General features: G+C 37.4%; 1 protein-coding gene across 1 annotated transcript in view; it reads right to left on the reverse strand.

Moving 5' to 3' along the window:
• Positions 1-19,836, reverse strand: part of VPS36 (vacuolar protein sorting 36 homolog) — a 31,119-nt gene that overhangs the window by 7,384 nt on the left and 3,899 nt on the right. The window contains exons 2-9 of the mRNA XM_030309681.1: positions 17,321-17,389; positions 15,175-15,245; positions 12,103-12,217; positions 10,950-11,039; positions 10,144-10,230; positions 1,878-1,910; positions 1,678-1,755; positions 913-1,047 (exon numbers count right to left, since the gene is read on the reverse strand). Coding sequence (XP_030165541.1) covers positions 913-1,047; positions 1,678-1,755; positions 1,878-1,910; positions 10,144-10,230; positions 10,950-11,039; positions 12,103-12,217; positions 15,175-15,245; positions 17,321-17,389 — 678 coding nt within the window. The remainder of the gene's footprint in view (positions 1-912; positions 1,048-1,677; positions 1,756-1,877; positions 1,911-10,143; positions 10,231-10,949; positions 11,040-12,102; positions 12,218-15,174; positions 15,246-17,320; positions 17,390-19,836) is intronic.

Consider the following 19,836-nt stretch of genomic DNA (forward strand, 5'->3'; position numbering starts at 1 on the left):
GCAAAGTATCCTGATTTGAACAAACTAACTATAAGAAAAAATGTGAACACTAAGTAGGTATTTGATTATATTGAAAGTAATTTTTAATTTGTGAAATGGGATTACAATTACATTATAGGCATCTTTATCATTGTAATTACATACTGAAAAATTTACAGATAAAGTAATGTGATGTCTTAGATTTGCTTTAAAATATTTTTTAAATGTTTATTTATTCGCTTTGAGAGAGTGCGTGAGTGTGGGCCTGCGAGTCGGGGAGGGGCAGAGAGGAAGAGAGACAATCCAAGCAGGCTCTGCACTGTCAGTGTAGAGCCCTACACGGGGCTCAAACACACCAACTGTGAGATCATCACCTGAACTGAAATCAAGAGTCAGGACACTTACCAACTAAACCACCTAGGTGCCCCTGCTTTAAAATAATTTCGAGTGGACAATGTTTACAGATAAACCTGGATGATGGGCATGCAGGGATTCATTATATTTTTCTTATTTTGTCATGTTGGAAATACTTCTTAATATGAGTGCTTTAATAAGTAAAGTTTTGATTGCCTGAGTCATGTTAGAAGATATATCTGTTATCAAATTATAACAGTACACTATATATTCAGACTAGATATATAGAAATATATGTAAACATCTAGAGATCATATGTTTCCTTTTGAAAACAGGAGAGAAGAAAAACTTTATATCAAATAGATTTAGGAAGTTACAGATATCTGAAATGGGAATTGAAAACAACTTAGATTTTGACAAAAAAAAAAAAACCCACTAATTTAATATTCCTGAACAAAAAATAACGTGTTGGTTAAATAGTAACCATACTGTGAAAGGAGTTAAACTCTTGTTAAGATTTCTGATGACACGGAGATAATTTAACACAATCGAAAGAGACCACTCAGGTTTTGTTTTTACCTCCAGCGGCGCCTGCAGTATCCCAGCCAGCTGTTTGGCCAGCTGCATGTGGTACTGTGTGCCCGAGCCGCAGGTCTCCCTGGTAACTGGGTTAGCTATTCCCATGCTCAGCAAATAGGATTTAAACCTGATGGTCTATAATAAGAGGAGAAAATGCACAAAAAGACTAAAAAGCAGAATTAGTCTTTCCACCCCAACATTGAAAATCTTTCTATCATAAATTCAATTCTACTCAATTATATCTGTATCTACCCATTTCTTCTACTGTGTTTTGATAGTGTGAATTCTAAGAAAGTGGATTTCCAGTAGTTCCCTGTGTGAAGCTAATTCTTCTTTTTTCTATCTTGATATCTCATACTCCACTGAACTCATGAGTTTGGTGTGAGAAGCGGCTAGGGAGCAACTATGCCGTATTTAATGCCAACCAAATGATAGAGCCAAAAACTTAGAAAGGAAAATGGCTGTGACCAGATTGTACTGAAATTTACTGAAACAAGTATCAAATTTATGGATATGTATAAAACAACCACTCCTTCCACATTTCAATATCTCTCTTTTCCACATTCTAAGAGAATGTACAGAAGTATCCTTTAATCCTACTAGAACCAGCAAAGTTTTTATGGTTGACTTTTTCGTTAGCACTTTCATATACTCGCAAGTCCTAAAAGAAAACACTACATTAAGAAAGAAACTGCTAAACCACTGAAACATCACTGTTATTTGTGTAACCTGGTTTCTAATGCCTTAAAAAAGCAATCTATTTACCTCATCTTCTGTGATGTCACCTTGCTTGTCTTTAATCTTATTAGCAATTGATTTTGATAACTCCACCATTTCCTTAGCCTGTGAAGAGAACAGCAAAAGACTGAAAAAAAAAAAGTCCCCAAAGTGCCTTGCTAACAAAACACAAGTTCAAAACTTACATCATAATTGGTAAGAATTTAATAGGTATAAATTACATATACCTTGACCATTAGCTTGCTGAGGTCTTCAAAGGCCTGAAATGAGAAATGAGTTTTTGTTGGAATCTAAAGATTGAAGATGTTTTTAAGTAATGAAGCACTCTATTTTCTTCCCTTTGACAAAAATTTATGAAAACTTCTTACAAATATCTATTTATATAAATATTTACATAAGTAATAAGCCTATCTTATTCTAAGGATTCAGTTTAGCTAAGAAACCATAAATTTTCCAACACAAACTGCAAAAAACAACTTTTCAAGTTTTCAAAGAAAAAGGTTATGATTGATTAAACAAACAAAAGGTGACATAAGTAATAAATCGTTCAGAAAATATTGTTTACTGTTCTTTCACATAAGTAAGAGAATTTGTCACTGGTTCTTGCCAAAACCATTTCCCGATGGGAGGTCAAGAATCAAAGGCATTGTAAAGCTTTCCTGGTTGAAAATGGCAATGTGCAGCTGCCAGAATACTTCTTTGGGCACAACAATTTTGGCTTTAATAGCAGGTGTGACTTAACTGAAACTGTAAACCTCAGCCTCTAAATATTGAAGAGTTTATACTTGTGGCTTGGGATGTAGTGGATATCACAAAAGAAAAACATTCAAATACCACCAAAATATACCTAAATAAAACCCATTAATTGTTTGATTTACTACAATGAGTATCCACTTCAAAGGCCTCTTCAAACTTTAATCAGACATATTTATAGTAAATTTATTTCATATCGCCAAAAACATACTTCCAATGAAGAACATCTGCCAAATGATGTGCACAAATGTTATTTTTTAAGCCAATTAAGCAACTTCGCATTAACTGAAGAACGTTTTGGTCGATACAGAATAATGGTCAGCAGATTCTGATAAGCCCATGCCCATCTTAATCACATACAGAAAAGTATCCCCCATCTGCAAAAGGATTTTGCTAAAAGAATAGAGTGTTGTGTAAGATTCTTATGGCCAGACTTACTAAGGCTAATACTGAGAACAAAGGGGAATGTGCACACACCTAACAGGAATTTCCTCAGATAAACAAAAGGCTTAAACACTGGATTCTTATCAGCAACAGCCAGCAGATGCAGGAAACCTTTTGTGGGAAACTCGGGGCACCAGCTCTGAAACTAAGTCAACTCTAACATTTAAATGGAGGGCAAATCACAAACCAACCTAGTTTTCAAAAATAAAAGACACAAACACTTTACACACTTAGATTTTTACTTTGAATATACAAAATATTTACAGATTTCTTTTACCGGGGTAGGGAACACTAGTAAGACAACACTTTAAAAATTTTATATGGTAAATCACTTTATTTACTAGGTTACATTTCCATAGAAAAAATATGCTAAAAGTAATAGTGAGTCCACACAGAATACATCAATTAGCCCTCTTGCTTACAGTCTGTAAAAGACAAATACAAATATTTTAGTGTCTTAGAAGAATTATCTATATTTTAAGTAATCATAAAACACAAATGAAAGCTTCCTCACATCTATCCATATTATTATTCTAAAATAAGGAATTAGCCAATTATCCAAAAAAAGAGGTAGAGAAACTACCTACAATAAAAGCAACACATGTGCAAATGCAAAACAGATGCATTTGCCCATTCTGCTATTTTATCTGCCAGTTTATAGAACTTTCTAACCCTCTACCAAGTCCACAGTCAAATTTCTACTCCAATTAAAGAAAACAATGACATCTGCTTTAAAAGTACCCTCGTATGCTGATTTATAGCATTATTTCTTGTTTCCAGTCATTAATTTGGTTATCAGCTTTAGTAACTATTAATATATTCTTGAATATTCTGTTTTGGTTTTCTTGATTTTGTACCTTTACATATTCTGTTCCCTCTACCTGGATCCTCTTATCTCTACTAGTCTTCTGTTAGTGCCTGCTAAACTTTCAGGCCTTGACTTCCATTACTTTTGCTAACAAGACTTCCCTGAACCCCAAGGAAGTCAGAGGCCATATAATGTGTTCCTGCTGCAGCCGCCATTTTCTCTAACGCAGCATTTCTCCTGCTGTAGAGAATGCCTGTTTGCTTGCCTGTCTGGTGCATCATCACAATATCTAAAACATCAACCTGATGCAGGGCTTGCACAAAGTGGAGAGCAAGGACCACCTGCTGAATAAATCACTGACCTGCATGAACGAGCACGATGACTGTATTGAATCCTTTGAGCTATGCAACTCCACGGAAATTAGATTGAAACACAGCAGCATTTCATAAATTAAGAAAAACATTATTTTGGGTTTTTTTAATTTAAAAAAATTTTTTAAGTTTATTTATTTAGAGAGAGACAGAATGAGTGGGGCAGGGACAGAGACAGAGAATCCCAAGCAGGCTCTGCACCATCCGCGCAGAGCCCGACATGGGGCTCGAACTCACAAAACCGTGAGATCATGACCTGAGCGGAAATTCGATGCTTAACCGACTAAGCCACCCAGGCGCCCCAAGAAAAACATTATTTTGAATACCAAATTAGTATGGCACAATTCAGAAAAATACTAATTCAAAATTAGTTCACTGCTCCGTGCCATCTCCAAAAGTGTCACACAAAAGGATGACAGTAAATGTCACTGAAAGAGGGCAGTGATAGTACCTTCTGAACGATAGAGTAGCTATGATGCAGTCGACTACACTTGTCTGCAAATCAGAAGACTGAGTTCTCATAACCCTGGTTCTGAATCTAGTCACTAGCTCTGAGATGATTACTTCTCTGGATAGAAAAAACCCCTTTAATGCCAAAATGCTGGAATTTTATGAATTTAAAGATTCTGGAAAGATGGTGGCTATGGCAGCATAGTTTTTTAATCTCTCTAAATCTTAACATGAAACAAGACAGCGCAACTAGATCTCAAAACCAAAAACCCATAGGCAGCATATACTATAAAACTAAATGACAAAATAGCTATAATAACCTCAAGGTAGGGGTGCCTGGGTGGCTTAGTCGGTTAAGGGACTGACTCGATTTCAGCTCAGGTCATGGTCTCACAGTGTGTGGGATGGAGCCCCAAGTGGGGCTCTGTGCTGTCGGCACAGAGCCTACTTAGGATTCTCTCTCTCCCTTTCTCTCTGCCCCACCCTTGCTCTTGCATGCTCTCTTTCTCAAAATAAATAAATAAACTTAAAAAAAAAAAAAAAGAGAGAGAGGAAGGGGGGAGAAAGGTCCAGATAAAAAACAGAGGAAGGGAATAGGGCCAGGAAACCAGAAAGTAGGCCACCACCGTTTTTAATAATGCATCAACACAGAAGAAAAGTGGGCCCTGTGGAATAAGACCAGCTACCCTACACTAGGCCTTCCTCTGAAAGGGCAGCAAAACTAATTTAACGTAAAAAATAGTACAGCAGGGGCGCCTGGATGGCTCAGTCAGTTAAGCATCTGACTTCGGCTCAGGTTGTGATCTCATGGTTTCTGAATCAAGCCCCGTATCAGGCTCTGCGCTGACAGTGCGGAGCCTGCTTGGGATTCTCTCTCCCTCTCTCTCTGCCCCTTCCCTGCTCACACTCTCTCTAAATGAGTAATAAGCTTTAAAAATAAAAAGAGCCGTTTCAAAAAAAAGAAAAGAAAAGAAAAATAGCAACAGCCAAGCATCAAGGTCAAATGCCACACAAAGTTATTATGAGAAAAAAGAAAATAAGGAGAGTAACATTACAGACAATAAAAGCAAGCCAGACTGACATGCTCATAGATCGGATCAAATAACCTTTTATTTCAACATGAGCTAAAAGACGTTAATAAAATGACACAAGCCATGAGTAGACAAAATAAGTCAGAAATGAGGTGACAGGATTCATGAAAGAATTTTTAAAAAATCAATTCAGAAATAATGACTATATTAGACAGAACACAAAAGTGAATAAACACAACATAGTATATTAAGAGAAACAAAAGTTTAGAAAGAGGGAAATCTTCTAAATGAAACAAATGAAAGAGATAAAAAGGGTCTGAAAGAAAGTTGCGAGCAGTAAAGCTAGGCAGTAGAGCTCCAGCATACAGCTAACAGGAGCCACCAAAGAAAAATTAAAAGCAATTGTTAAAAACTATAAAATTGAAAAAAAACTCCCTGAAATTAAAATTTTTTTTTTCAACATTTTTATTTATTTTTGGGACACAGAGAGACAAAGCATGAACGGGGGAGGGGCAGAGAGAGAGGGAGACACAGAATCGGAAACAGGCTCCAGGCTCTGAGCCATCAGCCCAGAGCCCGACGCGGGGCTCGAACTCACGGACCGCGAGATCGTGACCTGGCTGAAGTCGGACGCTTAACCGACTGCGCCACCCAGGCGCCCCAAAACTCCCTGAAATTAAAAGAAACAGTTTCTGGAACCGAATTCTGAAAGCGTCCCGTGTACCTGAAAATAACAACCCAGAATGACTAACACATTGACACATTCTGCTAAAATTACTGGGCTTTCTAAAAAAAGGGGGAAAAAAGCCTTTGGGCATCTAGGAAAAATACTGACTTTTAAGGTGGGGAAGAATTAGATTAGCCTCCCTCTTCGACAGCAACACTTCATGCCAGAGACAAAACTGAAAGCAACCGATTAAAGGCACTCAAGGAAAGAACACGTGAGCCAAGGATTTTAAATCCACCAAATGACTTCATGTACAAGGGATACAAACATGCCAGAACTCAGGGAATACTGTTCCCGTGAGCACTTCTGAAAAATCTACTGGAGGGAGGTCCACATCAGGACTGGTGGTGTCACACATAGTTACCTGTACAACTAGGACTCACTGAGAGCCAGAGCGGAGAGAGTGCACCCAGTGGCTGAATCTTCAGATACTGCACATCTATGTTTAAAATTGGGAATAATGGGGAGTTCACACACACACACACACACACACACACACACACACACACACACAATCTTTTTAACTGTTTTAGTAATTATTTGGTAGTGGTATCCTGACTTTGAACAGGAAGTATCACTATGACCTTATGAGGCACTTGTACTCAAACAAATAAACAAACACCTAGCTCTTTCCATTAAAAAGGACTAGAAATAAATAAAGATCAGCCCAGCAGAGATAGAGTCCTAGCAGGCAGATTGTGTTTTAAAATATAATTTACCACTAAACAAAACAAAACAAACAGATTCTTAGGTAATGATTGATTCCAGATCTGGGGCAAGAAACATACAAGATGGTTCTGGAACTTTTGTCACACCAAATAGTAAGGAAGCTATCAAAGTCCACCAGGTCACATCAAAAATACTAAGGGGCCAACCTGAAGAGGCTCCCACTGACCAAAGATGGGACAACGTGGGCTTTAAACAGGATAATAATTGTAATTGATTGAAACCCACCAAATATGTTACAATTTATGAGTTCACAATAATATGTAAAAAACTCCAATGAGTTGCCATTGGAGGATAAGGAACCAATTCATTATGCTGATGATAAAGAAAAAGTCATTTATCTTGCCCCGTATGAGTAGTCAAATAGATGAAGGGAAGCAGCTCTTCAAAAAGGATTTCAACTAATAAATAAAAAATAAATCCTAAAATATTGCCATTTGTAACCACCAAAGAACCAAAAGATCTATGCACCGAACATGAACAGCTGCTGACAACATCAACAAAGACATGATGTGCCTCCTGAGGAAAGAATACAGTATCACCACTAATCTTATCAAAGGGATCAAGGAGAAGTCGGATGAAGCCTCTGGATCCAGCTGCCAATTTGCAGGAAATACATAGAGCGGAGGAACACGTACAACTTTACCATAAATGTGAGATCAGCAAAACCTAGACCACGGGCACTTACTAGGCCAAATGACCTTGGTTTCTCAATGATAATCTATATTTTCAATTTAGTGGGCCAAGAATTGGTACTATGATGATTAATTTTACATGCCGACTTGATCAGATGATGAGGTTCCCAGGTTTTGATGTTATTGATGTGTCTGTGAGGATGTTTCTAGATGAGGTCAGCATTTGATATGGTAGACTTAAGCACAACTGCCCTCCTCACTGTGGGCGGGCATCACCCAATCCACTGAGAGTCTGAAGGAACAAAAGGTCGAAAGGAGAACTCACGTTTTCTTTCTCTGCCTGACTGCTTAAGCCAAGACAGCAGTCTTACCCTGCCCTTGGACTAGACCTAAACCGTCAGTGCTCCTGGTTCGCAGGCCTTTGGATTCAGATTAGAATTTATATCACCAACTTTCCTGGGTCACCAGCTTGCAGTTGGCAGATTGTGGGATTTCTCAATCCCACAATCAAACAAGCCAATTCCTTATATTAAATGTCTTTGGGGCGCCTGGGTGGCGTAGTCAGTTAAGCGTCGGACTTCAGCCAGGTCACGATCTCGCGGTCCGTGAGTTCGAGCCCCGCGTCGGGCTCTGGGCTGATGGCTCAGAGCCTGGAGCCTGCTTCCAATTCTGTGTCTCCCTCTCTCTCTGCCCCTCCCCCGTTCATGCTCTGTCTCTCTCTGTCCCAAAAATAAATAAACGTTGAAAAAAAAAAAATGTCTTTGGGGGCACCTGGGTAGCTCAGTCAGTTAAATGTCCAACTTCAGCTCACGTCATGATCTCACAGTCCATGAGTTCCAGCTCTGTGCTGACAGCTCAGAGCCTGCAGCCTGCTTCCGATTCTATGTCTCCTTCTCTCTCTGCTCCTACCCTCCCTCTCAAAAGTAAATAAACATTAAAAGAAAATTTAAACGTCTGTGTGTCTGTGTATGGAAAGATAGATGTATATAAAGCTATATATTGATATCTACATCTATATATCTCCTATTGTTTTTTTCCCTCTGGAGAATCTTTTATTTTTTTTATTTTTTTAATTTACATCCAAGTTAGTTAGCGAATAGTGCAACAATGATTTCAGTAGATTCCTTAATGCTCCTTACCCATTTAGCCCATCCCCCCCTCCCACAACCCTTCCCATAACCCTCTGTTTGTTCTCCGTATTTAAGAGTCTCTTATGTTTTGTCCCCCTCCCTGTTTTTATATTATTTTTGCTTCCCTTCCCTTGTGTTCATCTGTTCTGTGTCTTGAAGTCCTCATATGAGTGAAGTCATATGATTCCTGTCTTTCTCTAATTTCGCTTAGCATAATACCCTCTAGTTCCATCCACATAGTTGCAAATAGCAAGATTTCATTCTTTTTGATTGCTGACTAATACTCCATTGTGTGTGTGTGTATACACACACACACACACACACACATCTTCTTTAGCCATTCATCCATCGATGGACATTTGGGCTCTTTCCATACTTTGGCTATTGTTGATAGTGCTGCTATAAACATGGGGGTGCATGTGCCCCTTCGAAACAGCACACCTGTATCCCTTGGATAAATACCTAGTAGTGCCATTGCTGGGTCACAGGGTAGTTCTATTTTTAATTTTTTGAGGAACCTCCATACTGTTTTCCAGAGTGGCTGCACCAGTTTGCATTCCCACCAGCAGTGCAAAAGAGATCCTCTCTCTCTGGAGAATCTTGATTAATACAGGTATTCAATAACTATTTGCAGTTTAGACTTTATGTGACTGATACACATCCTTGAAATTCTATGAACAGCACTAGTCAATGGGATTTAACTTATAAACTATTATTAAAAACTAAAGAATTACTTCATAGAGTAATTTCATAAAAATCCAAGGCCATCTTTATATAAACACAGGAAAACAAATGGTATGTTCAGATGTATTAACTAACCACAGAGTCTAATATGCATAACTGGTTTCCTTAATTAGAATTCTTCCCCTTTCACTTGAACTTCCTCATATATGATGAAGGTTCAAAAACACTGTTAGGCACATGCTCAGCGTTGTTCTCCTAGTGGAAATAACGGACTGGTTTCAGCCATTCTTACTATCTCTGTGTCTGGTCCCCGAGTGGTCATCAGCATAAAGCTGTGTGGTATCTAACCAGGCTAACAGCCACAGAACAGCATTTTTCCCTCAACTAAGTTAACCAAACAGCCAAAATAATTATACAGAGGACCCTGAATTCATTAGCAGTATTATCCAATCAATTCCATCTATACTTTAAAACTTACACAACAACACACCATGTTTTCTAACATCAGAGAAAACAAATTTGCACTGTTTTTATTTCTTTTTGGAAAAGGCTTTTTAAAACATGGTTTGGCTAAATTATGCCAACCAGAAGAAGACCTGGAATAAGAGACTGTGGCTTCAGGCAAACTAAATATATTCCAATATACAGAACGGAATTAGTCACCAGCTACATCCAAAAGAATAAACACAAATGGCTGAAAAAGACAGCTGACCGGAACTTATGTTAAGAGTTACCTCAGAAATGTTTTTGTCAGTTTCTTTCCTTTTTTCTTCCAACTTCCTTTCAATGCCTACAATTCCCACAGCCCTTATTCTTCCTGGCTGAGAAACAAAAGTAGAAAATAAAACATACAAAATAGGAAGGACACAATCTTTTGCAACCCACCACAATGTGTTTTCAATGGTGGAAAAGGACCCACAAAGAACCAAAGAAAAACAGCATACAATTACATCTAGTTTCCTTTCAAAATATTTGTCAGTTTCTTGTCATACATAGTGATCTTCAAATCAATATTAAAAAAAAACTGTATATACAATAACTGGCATATTTTACTCTGTATTTTAGATAGAAATTAAATTCATTTTTGTTCTTTGGTAAACTATTATATACGTATCATATTTAATAGGGTCTCAAACATGCAAGAAATTATGGTTAAAAATTATGGTATTTGACAGTTATTACACAAAGTACTTTCACACATTTGAGTGTCTGTCCACAGTTGGTGGTTAATTTAGACTGGTCTGAAAAACATCACCTAGAGGCACTGTCTGTTCTCTGATGCCAGACTGATTACGAAGAACAGAATGTAGTGAATGGAATCTAACTGTGACCACCCCAAGAGTTATTCTGGTAAGTAGTCATTTGTTTTTGCTAAGTATCTACCGTATGCAGAGCACTAAACTAGGTTCTCTGAAAAAAAGGTTTTATCAGAGTACCATTTTGTTTCTCACAAGTTCTATAATCATAGAAATATTTTCCCTTAATGAAGATGCAAGTACAGAATTGAAAACATTGGGTTAAGAAATAGTTTCAACAATACCTGGGGTCCTCTATTTGTCGGTAAAGCTTGGGAAACTGGCATATTCTCCCATCTTCTCTGTGTCATTTCCTCAGACAAACGCCTATAAAACTGTTGCGCACATACATACACTTTAAATGAGTCAGTCAGGTTATAGTATCCTTATACAAATTATTACCTAACATTTCTTTAGTTGAAAGGTCTGTTCAGTCATTGCAAAAAGCCTAGAATTCTCAGAGACATCAAAAGAAACCAAAGGAAGTTCTCTTCTTGGATCAGCTTCAGAAAGCACAAAGGAAAAAAAAAAAAAAAGAAAGAAACTGACCTTCTATTTAAGTGAGCTATTCTCAACAAAGAGATGAGTGACAGTGAATAAATAGACTTACTTTAAACAATCCTGCCTATGTGGATTGTTTTCAATCTATAGTGAAACAGACAGAGTGCCAAGAAAAATATACAACCATTATCCATGAAGGAAGCGGAGAATAATTTGTCTAGTTAAAATGTGAAGCCAGAAATGAGAGCCAAAACATCACTACACTCACAGAAAATCAACTATATTTTTTACCGACAGTGAGCATGACTGCAATTAGTCACTTATATTTGCTTAGTGCCTACTGTGTGAGGAGCACTCGGTGAGGGGTTATAGAAAAAAAAAAACATAAATAATTTAGGATATCAATGGGGGAGATAAACATACCCTTGTAAATGTCTGAGGAATACTTATATAGTCACTTACTAATCAGAACCTGTAAACTATCATATCATGGAGTAAGTAGGTAAGTGATTAGATCTATATGGAGTCAGTAAAAAAAGACTGCCTGATTTAAGGCTGATGAGCTATCAGATACCAAGATAGTTTAACATTTCACTGCATTATACTCTGCCTCCTTAACCAAACCACTGAAAAGTTTACTAGTGGCCTAATAGCATGACTTAGCATATTGCCAGCTTCTGGGTTTTCCTTGTGACCACACCCTCCTGCTTCCTGTTCTCACTGGAACCTAAACTTCATTTTTCTACTGATAAGGCTTAATCTATTAGAAAAATTTTGTTGTAAAAATATGGTGAAACCTGGTATGTTGTACAATACGGATTTCCATCGTATTAACAAACAATAAAAATACACACAAGTACACATTTCTAGTCCAATTTTATGCATAAAAAAGCTCACCTCAATCTGGCCATGTTCCTTGAAGGAGAGTTTGATGTAGGAGTTCTTACTACTCTGGAAAGGACCAGGTTCTTTGTTAGGTGGAGCAGGGTGAAGATGAACCACTATTTTGGCACTAAGGAATAAATGTAATGAATTTAATCACCTTTAAGCATCACTAATTCTATTTTCATAACTTTTAATATATTTCAGTTCACTTTTAAAATTCATGTAGAAACAAGGGACATCTTGAAAGGAATTCTTCTATATTTTTTATTACATCAGTATTAATGAACCTTTCAAAAATACCTCTACTTATAATTTATAAGCTACGAACCAAGACATTCAAGTTACTAGTTCTATAGATTAATTCAGAAGGTGGTTTCAAAAATAAGTTCAAAATAAGTTTGTAAATTTGGGATAGTTCATTACGTTGGCTTATGATTAGGGTTTTCCATGGACAGAATCATCCCCAGAGGTTACCAGGGGGGCCTCTAATTTCTGCCAAAGCATACTACCTTACTCACTTGAAAACAAAATGTGAAAACTTATCTGTATAAAACCGGCCAGCTGACATTTTGTTAAAACTCTGTCCAAAACTAACATTCTACAGTATAATTTTTGGAAAATGCCACTCAATCAACAGCATGATCTAGAAGATAATCCAAGAGCAAAAACAATTCTCAAAATGTTGCTGCTCTAGAAACACAAACTACCATAATCTTTATGACTACCATTATGTTCTATGCTAATAAAAATATCACTATATTTGTTCAATTTTATAAGCCTTTTTTCCTCTTTTTCCCCCAGCCCGCTCAATAAACAATCTTCTTCCGAAAATTAACAAAACCAAAGCACTCAGTCAAAGTATCTTGGATACCTAGCTTAGAGCCTTTTGTCAAATGAAGGTTAAAAATCCCAAAGTCAGCATAAAATATTAGGCCAGTTTTTAAGTATATTCATTTCACAGGTCATTCAGTTGCCATATTTCAAGTCACCAAATCAAAGAAGCATCTTGGGTTATGAGATGTTTGGTGTTTTGGTGTGTTTTTTTTTTTTTAAGAGATAGCACCATGTGTGTGGGAGGGTCAGAGGGAGAGAGAAGAGACAGAGACAGAGGAGAATGAATCTTAAGCAGACTCCATGCTTAGCACGGAGCCTGACACAAGGCTCAATCCCACTACCGTGGGATCATGACCTGAGCTGAAATCAAGAATCGGACGCTCAACTGACTAAGCCACCTACATGCCCCAGGTTATGAGATGTTAAAAGGTGAAACGAGGGGCGCCTGGGTGGCGCAGTCGGTTAAGCGTCCGACTTCAGCCAGGTCACGATCTCGCGGTCCGTGAGTTCGAGCCCCGCGTCAGGCTCTGGGCTGATGGCTCAGAGCCTGGAGCCTGTTTCCGATTCTGTGTCTCCCTCTCTCTCTGCCCCTCCCCCGTTCATGCTCTCTCTCTGTCCCAAAAATAAATAAACGTTGAAAAAAAAAATTTTTTTTTTTAAAAAGGTGAAACGATAAATATGTGTGTGTGTGTGTGTGTGTGTGTGTGTGTTTATCTTTGAATCAATGAAATATGGTAATTGCTTGGGAGGGAAGAGATGAGAACTAAAGAGAATGTTTGAGAAAAGTTAACCTGGCATATTATTAAATTCTTACTCACTGGACATGGTTAAAAATAAGACACTAATGGGAAAGTAAATATTTTAAATATTTTTGTTACAGTTTAGATTCCCTTGGAAGACAGCAGAGGAAAATTCAAATGATCTGGAACACCTTAAAGTTTTACTTTGTAGAACTTAAGAAAAGTAATACATACAAATATTGAATCATTATGTTGTACACCTAAAAGTCATACAATGCTATATGTAATTATACCTCCATTTGAAAAAAAAAGAACTTAAAGAGATGGAGACAAATGACGAGGGGAAAAACAGAAATTAGAGAAATAGCCTACTCTAAAAATCTATGCCTTTATTAATCTTTTTGAAATGTTGGTCAATTTCTTTTATGTCAAATAAGCAATCTTTCATGCTAGCTACATTATAATTAAGGGACACATTGCATTTCTAGTGGAGTTCAACATCCATTTAACCTCTACTGAAGTTAACTATACTAATGCTCAAGATGGGCCCACATGGAAAAAAAAAGTTATCAGCAATATTTGTTCATAACTGCCCTCAATTACATGTACTGAAAAAATAAACCCAGAATTTTTTATGTACTTGATTAAACAGAAACATTTGAACGTGTGACTTTAAACCAGGGTGATCACATGTCCTGGTTTGCCTAAAACAGTACCCATTTTATGCTTCCTTGGTCCAATTATAAACAGCACCCCTTATTACTTTTAAATGTCCCATTTTTGACAATAACTATTATGATACTTCTATTCTGTGATACTATTATGATACTTCTATGATACTTTCTATATGTGAAAAAGTCAAAGTGGAGAAACTTAATGATCAACTAGCAATGGGAGTAAGGGGCGCTTGGGTGGCTCAGTTGGTTAAGTGTCCAACTCTGGCCTAGGTCATGATCTCGCTGCTCCCGAGTTTGAGCCCCGCATGGGGCTCTGTACTGACAGCTCAGAGCCTGGAGCCTGTTTTGGATTCTATGTCTCCCTCTCTTTCTCTCTCTGCCCCTCCCCCACTCTGGCTCTCTGTCTCTCTCAAAAATCAATAAACATTAAAAAAAATTTTTTTAAAAGAAAGTGAAGTCATTTTTCTCAGATGAGTCCTTTCTGATTTTAAGTACTACATACACAGAGGTGCAAAAGCAAATGTTTGTGGAAATACATGCAGTGACAGCTGGCTGACATTGATTTATTTTGATCCAAGGATATTATATAGCAAACCTTGGTACTTGATTTGTGCTTTAAGAATGACTTCCATTTACCCATGAGTTTAATGTAGGAAAACACCTTCTTAGGGGAGCTCCTGACCAATGACCACTATTTACAAAGCCCCAAACCACAATCATTAGGTTCACTCCCACATATGAAGTCATGGCACAGCAATATATCTACCAGGCTAATAATAATAGCTTGACTGGAATGTTTTTTGTGAAAAAGACTGCAGTATATAACACCTCACCTTTTCCCAATTCCAGCTGCCTGTTCTTCAATGAACACAATCTGGGAAAGAGGAATGGCCATGCAGCACTCCTAGGAGGAAATCATCAGAAAATATGACTCTTCAGACTCATCAGAGGGGGTACCTGGATGGCTCAGTCGGTTAAGCGTCCAACTTTGGCTCAGGTCATGATCTCACATTTGTGAGTTTGAGCACCGGGTCAGGCTCTCTGCTGACAGTTCAGAGCCTAGAGCCTGCTTCGGATTCTGTGTCTCCCTCTCTCTCCCTGTCCCTCCTTCACTTGCACTCTCTCTCTCTCTCTCTCTCTTTCTCTCAAGAATAAACATTACAAAAAAAAAGACTCATCAGAAATCCTTGTTTTATAGCATTTAATACAGCATCATATACCTTTAAGGTACTTAATAATAAAAACAATTTTAAAAATTATAGTATGAATTTAGTCCTTAAGTAAACTGAAGAAAAACTGAATGAAACAGTACTGTGGTGGCATTTTGCTGCATAGAAGAACACAAGAGGTTGAAGAGAAACTGTTTTCCCTCTCTCTCTGCCCTTCCCTGACTCACGCTCTGTCTCTCTCTGTCTCAAAAATAAATAAACATTAAAAAAAATTTTTTTTAAATGGGGCGCCTGGGTGGCTCAGTTGGTTAAACATCCAACTTCGGCTCAGGTCATGATCTCACAGCTTGTGGGTTTGAGCCCCGCATCGGGCTCTGTGCTGAGGGCTCAGAGCCTGGAGCCTGCTTCAGATCCTGTGTCTCCCTCTCTCTCTGCCCTTCCCCTACTCACACTCTGTCTGTCTCTGTGTCAAAAATAAATAAACATAAAAAAGTTTTTTTTTTAAAGAAACTATATCTACCTTTGTTTTTACAGTAGGTACATCTTTTTAAAAGCACTACTTATATGAAAACTTTTTATATATATTCTTATAGGGAAGACAAAAAAAACCCAGAACAGGTAAATCAAAACCTGGAGTGTTCTATATGGGTGATTCTGTGGTTCTATATGGGTGATTCTATATGGGTGAGACACCTGTTCTGTGTCTCCCTCTCTCTCTCCCTCCCCACTCATGCTCTGTCTCTCTCTCAAAAATAAACATTAAAAAAAATTTTTTTTAATAAATGAATAAAAAGTAAAAGAATTAGACAACATTAACAGTTCTAGGTTGTGCCTTACCAAAAAGGTCAATATCCCCATGAAAGGAGATTGATTCTTGGGGCTAAAAAGAGTCAGATTTTACAATAGTTAGTGGCCTTTAAAGAGCCTCAGTACAGTATATACTTTGCGTATAAAATAAAAATGTCATGGTGGGGGGGCAGCAATTATGAAAATAACACAGATTGCTTATTTACTGGCAACACTGAAATTTGCACATACACACACACACACACTTTCAAGTTAAAGCTCTTTGGAATAAAAATAGCTTTATACATGGAACTTGTTTTCTCTTCCTAGAAATGAAAAAACAGGGAGGTTTCTCCTCTTGCTGAATGACTTTGAGGCCATTCTTCCCAGTATCTAGGTTAAAGTATCTACTTCCCAGCAGACCCATACTCCAGATTCTCAGTCAGGAAGTTTGTTTGGAGGACCTCTGACAACAGGTGGGAGAAATACTGCCGTTACACACGGAACATTCAGGTATGCAGTAGGCTGACTGGTGTTTAAAAATGGAGTGACCATGAGTCTCTCTCTGTTTAGCAACTATAGACTTTTCTGAGCTGAATGAAGGACAGCCTCTAACTCCTCTATCTGCACTCCATTCAGAGATCATATGATACACTTCTTGACATCGTGAAAATAGAAATTTAAAAAAAAATTTTAATGTTTTATTATTTATTTTAGAGAAAAAGAGAGAGAGAGCAAGCAGGGGAGGGGCAGAGAGAGTGGGAGACACAGAATCCGAAGCAGACTCCAGGCTCTGAGATGTCAGCAGAGAGCCTGATGCAGGGCTGCAACTCATGAGCCGTGAGATCATGACCTGAGCCAAAGTCGGACACTTAACCAACTGAGCCACCCAGGCACCCCGTGAAAATGGAAATTTATTGCATCTGTTTAATTCTGACAGACATACAGACAGACAGACAGAAAGAGACTTCAGGGATTTAAAACCTACAACAGATTAAAAAAACCCAAAAAACCTTTATCTTACATGATTTTTCTGATCTCTCCAAATTAGTCGGTGTGTACTAAGAAGGAGGGTCCCAGCATCAAATTTTATCTAGAAAGACAAGATCATCACAAAATATTAATGATGTATCACTTAATGCAGTCCAGATTTTCTTCCTCATAAATTACACACAAAAAAAGTTAATCATATAAATACACATTTGAGAATTAGGCTTACCACAAATTAAAGAGAAGCAATGCTATATGCTTCATAAGCTGTATATATACATATATATATACAGTATGTATATATATATACATATATGTATATATACATATATGTATATATACAGTATGTATATATATACAGTATGTATATATACATATATGTATATTTTTGTATATACACAGCCCTGATAAAATTAGGAAAAAATTGCAAACAACCAAATGAGTAACAATAGGGTAGTAGTTAAATCAAGTACAATACACTCATACTGTGGAATCCAAGCAGAGGTTAGGAAGAATGAGATATAGCTCTATGGACTGTCACAGAACTATACAACAGAGTTAGTGGGGAAAGAAAGCAATTTACAGCCTATTACACATAATGTAATCAGACAGAAATAGAGATAATCTCCGTATCTCAAACTTCATGTGAGATATATGCATGTGTCTACACACACATACACACCGCCCCCCCACACACACACGTAGTATAAAAAGATATAAATGGAATACTCAGTGATCTGTTAACAATGATTATCTCAAAAAAGTGTGAGGAAATGGGAAGAAGAGAAGCAAAGGCCCCCTTTTTTAAACTATCCATTTCACTACTGATTGAATTTTTTATCATGAGATTGAATTTGTTATATAATACTCATATAATTTTTTAAAATAATTTTTAAATAATAAGAAAATAGACATAAACCTACAAAAATAAGTGTGGCTAGAGATTCAATCAATGACACTGGGACAACTGGGTTCTCCAGTAGAGAAAAATAATAATAATAATAATGACAATGTTGGATTTATACCTAATATACTTTACCAAATTAAATTCTAGATCAAATATTAGAATTAAAAAAAATTATAAAAGCACTAGAAAAAATGAGAGAATTAAAAAAAAATTTTTTTTAACGTTTATTCACTTTTGAGAGACAGAGAATGAGCGGGGAAGGGGCAGAGAGAAAGGGAGACACAGAATCCAAAACAGGCTCCAGGCTCTGAGCTGTCAGCACAGAGCCCGACACAGGGCTCAAACTCACGAACTGCAATATCATGACCTAAGCCGAAGTCAGGTGCTCAACCGACTGAGCCACCCAGGCGCCCCGAGAATTTTTTACATAATGTAAGAGAAGGTTTTTCTAAGAAAAACACTAAGCCCATTAGCATTAGAGGCAAAGATTTATAAAGTGAACTCCACACACACATGCACACAAATTCCTTGTACCAAAAAAACACCAAGGCGAAGATGGCAGACTGGGGAAAATAACTGAAACTCACATCAGAGACAAAGGGCTAATTTCTGTAACGTATAAAGTACTCTTACAAATCACTTTTAAAAAATAGCCTGTAATCCATCAGAGAAATGGGCAAAGACTATTAACAGAAAGTTCACATAAAAGGAACTACAATGACTCTTAAGCACATTAATAGATGCCCAACCTTGCAGATAACAAGAAAAAAGCCAATTAAGAGAACATGAGGGCAGTCCATCCAGGAGATTGGCAGAGGTCCAAAAGCTTGGTAACACCGTGCAAGTGAAATGTTAGCGAAATAAGCACTTGCACACCTTGTTGGGAGGGACAACCTCCACTGAGGACAATAGATTAATCTATCAAAAATACAAATACACATATCCTTTGATCCAATTTATCTACAGATGAATCCACACATGTGCATAATCATACACTACTATGTTATTCATTGCTGTTTGTGAAAAGCAAAATATAGGAAATAAGTTAAATGCCCATCAACAGAGAAATATACATCCACACAATGAACTACTACTCAGTGATTACAAAGAAATCAGGAGGCTCTATCATAGTAAAGTATTTGATAAAATCTAAGATGCCACTGATTATGAAATGCATCCTGATTCTGGTTGTTAAAATGTGTGTGTGGGGGGGGCGGGGAAATGGACATTTAGAATTGATGAAATATGGTAAATTCTCCACACAGATGAAGTGAAAAAAGCGAGATGCAACACTCTGTATGCATAGCATATTACAAATTTACATCTTAAAAAAGGAAACACAATTTATACAAATACCTATGCATGATACATATGCACAGCTCTCCAGAATGATGCACTGGTTAGCCTCTGAGGGGGAACTGAGTCACAAAGAGACAAAGGTGAAAGGGAGACTTTTAACTTTATACTTTTTGTGGTTTTTGAATTTTTGTCATGGGATTGTATCACCTACCGAAAATATAAATGTAAAAAATGTTTTTAAAAACTGTAATACAGGGGCACCTGGGTGGCTCAGTCAGTTAAGCATCTGACTCATGATTTTGGCTCAGGTCATGCATGAGCTATTACTGAGTTCGAGCCCCGAG

This window comes from Lynx canadensis, chromosome A1 (assembly GCF_007474595.2).
Source record: "Lynx canadensis isolate LIC74 chromosome A1, mLynCan4.pri.v2, whole genome shotgun sequence".
NCBI classification, from domain to species: Eukaryota; Metazoa; Chordata; class Mammalia; order Carnivora; family Felidae; genus Lynx; species Lynx canadensis.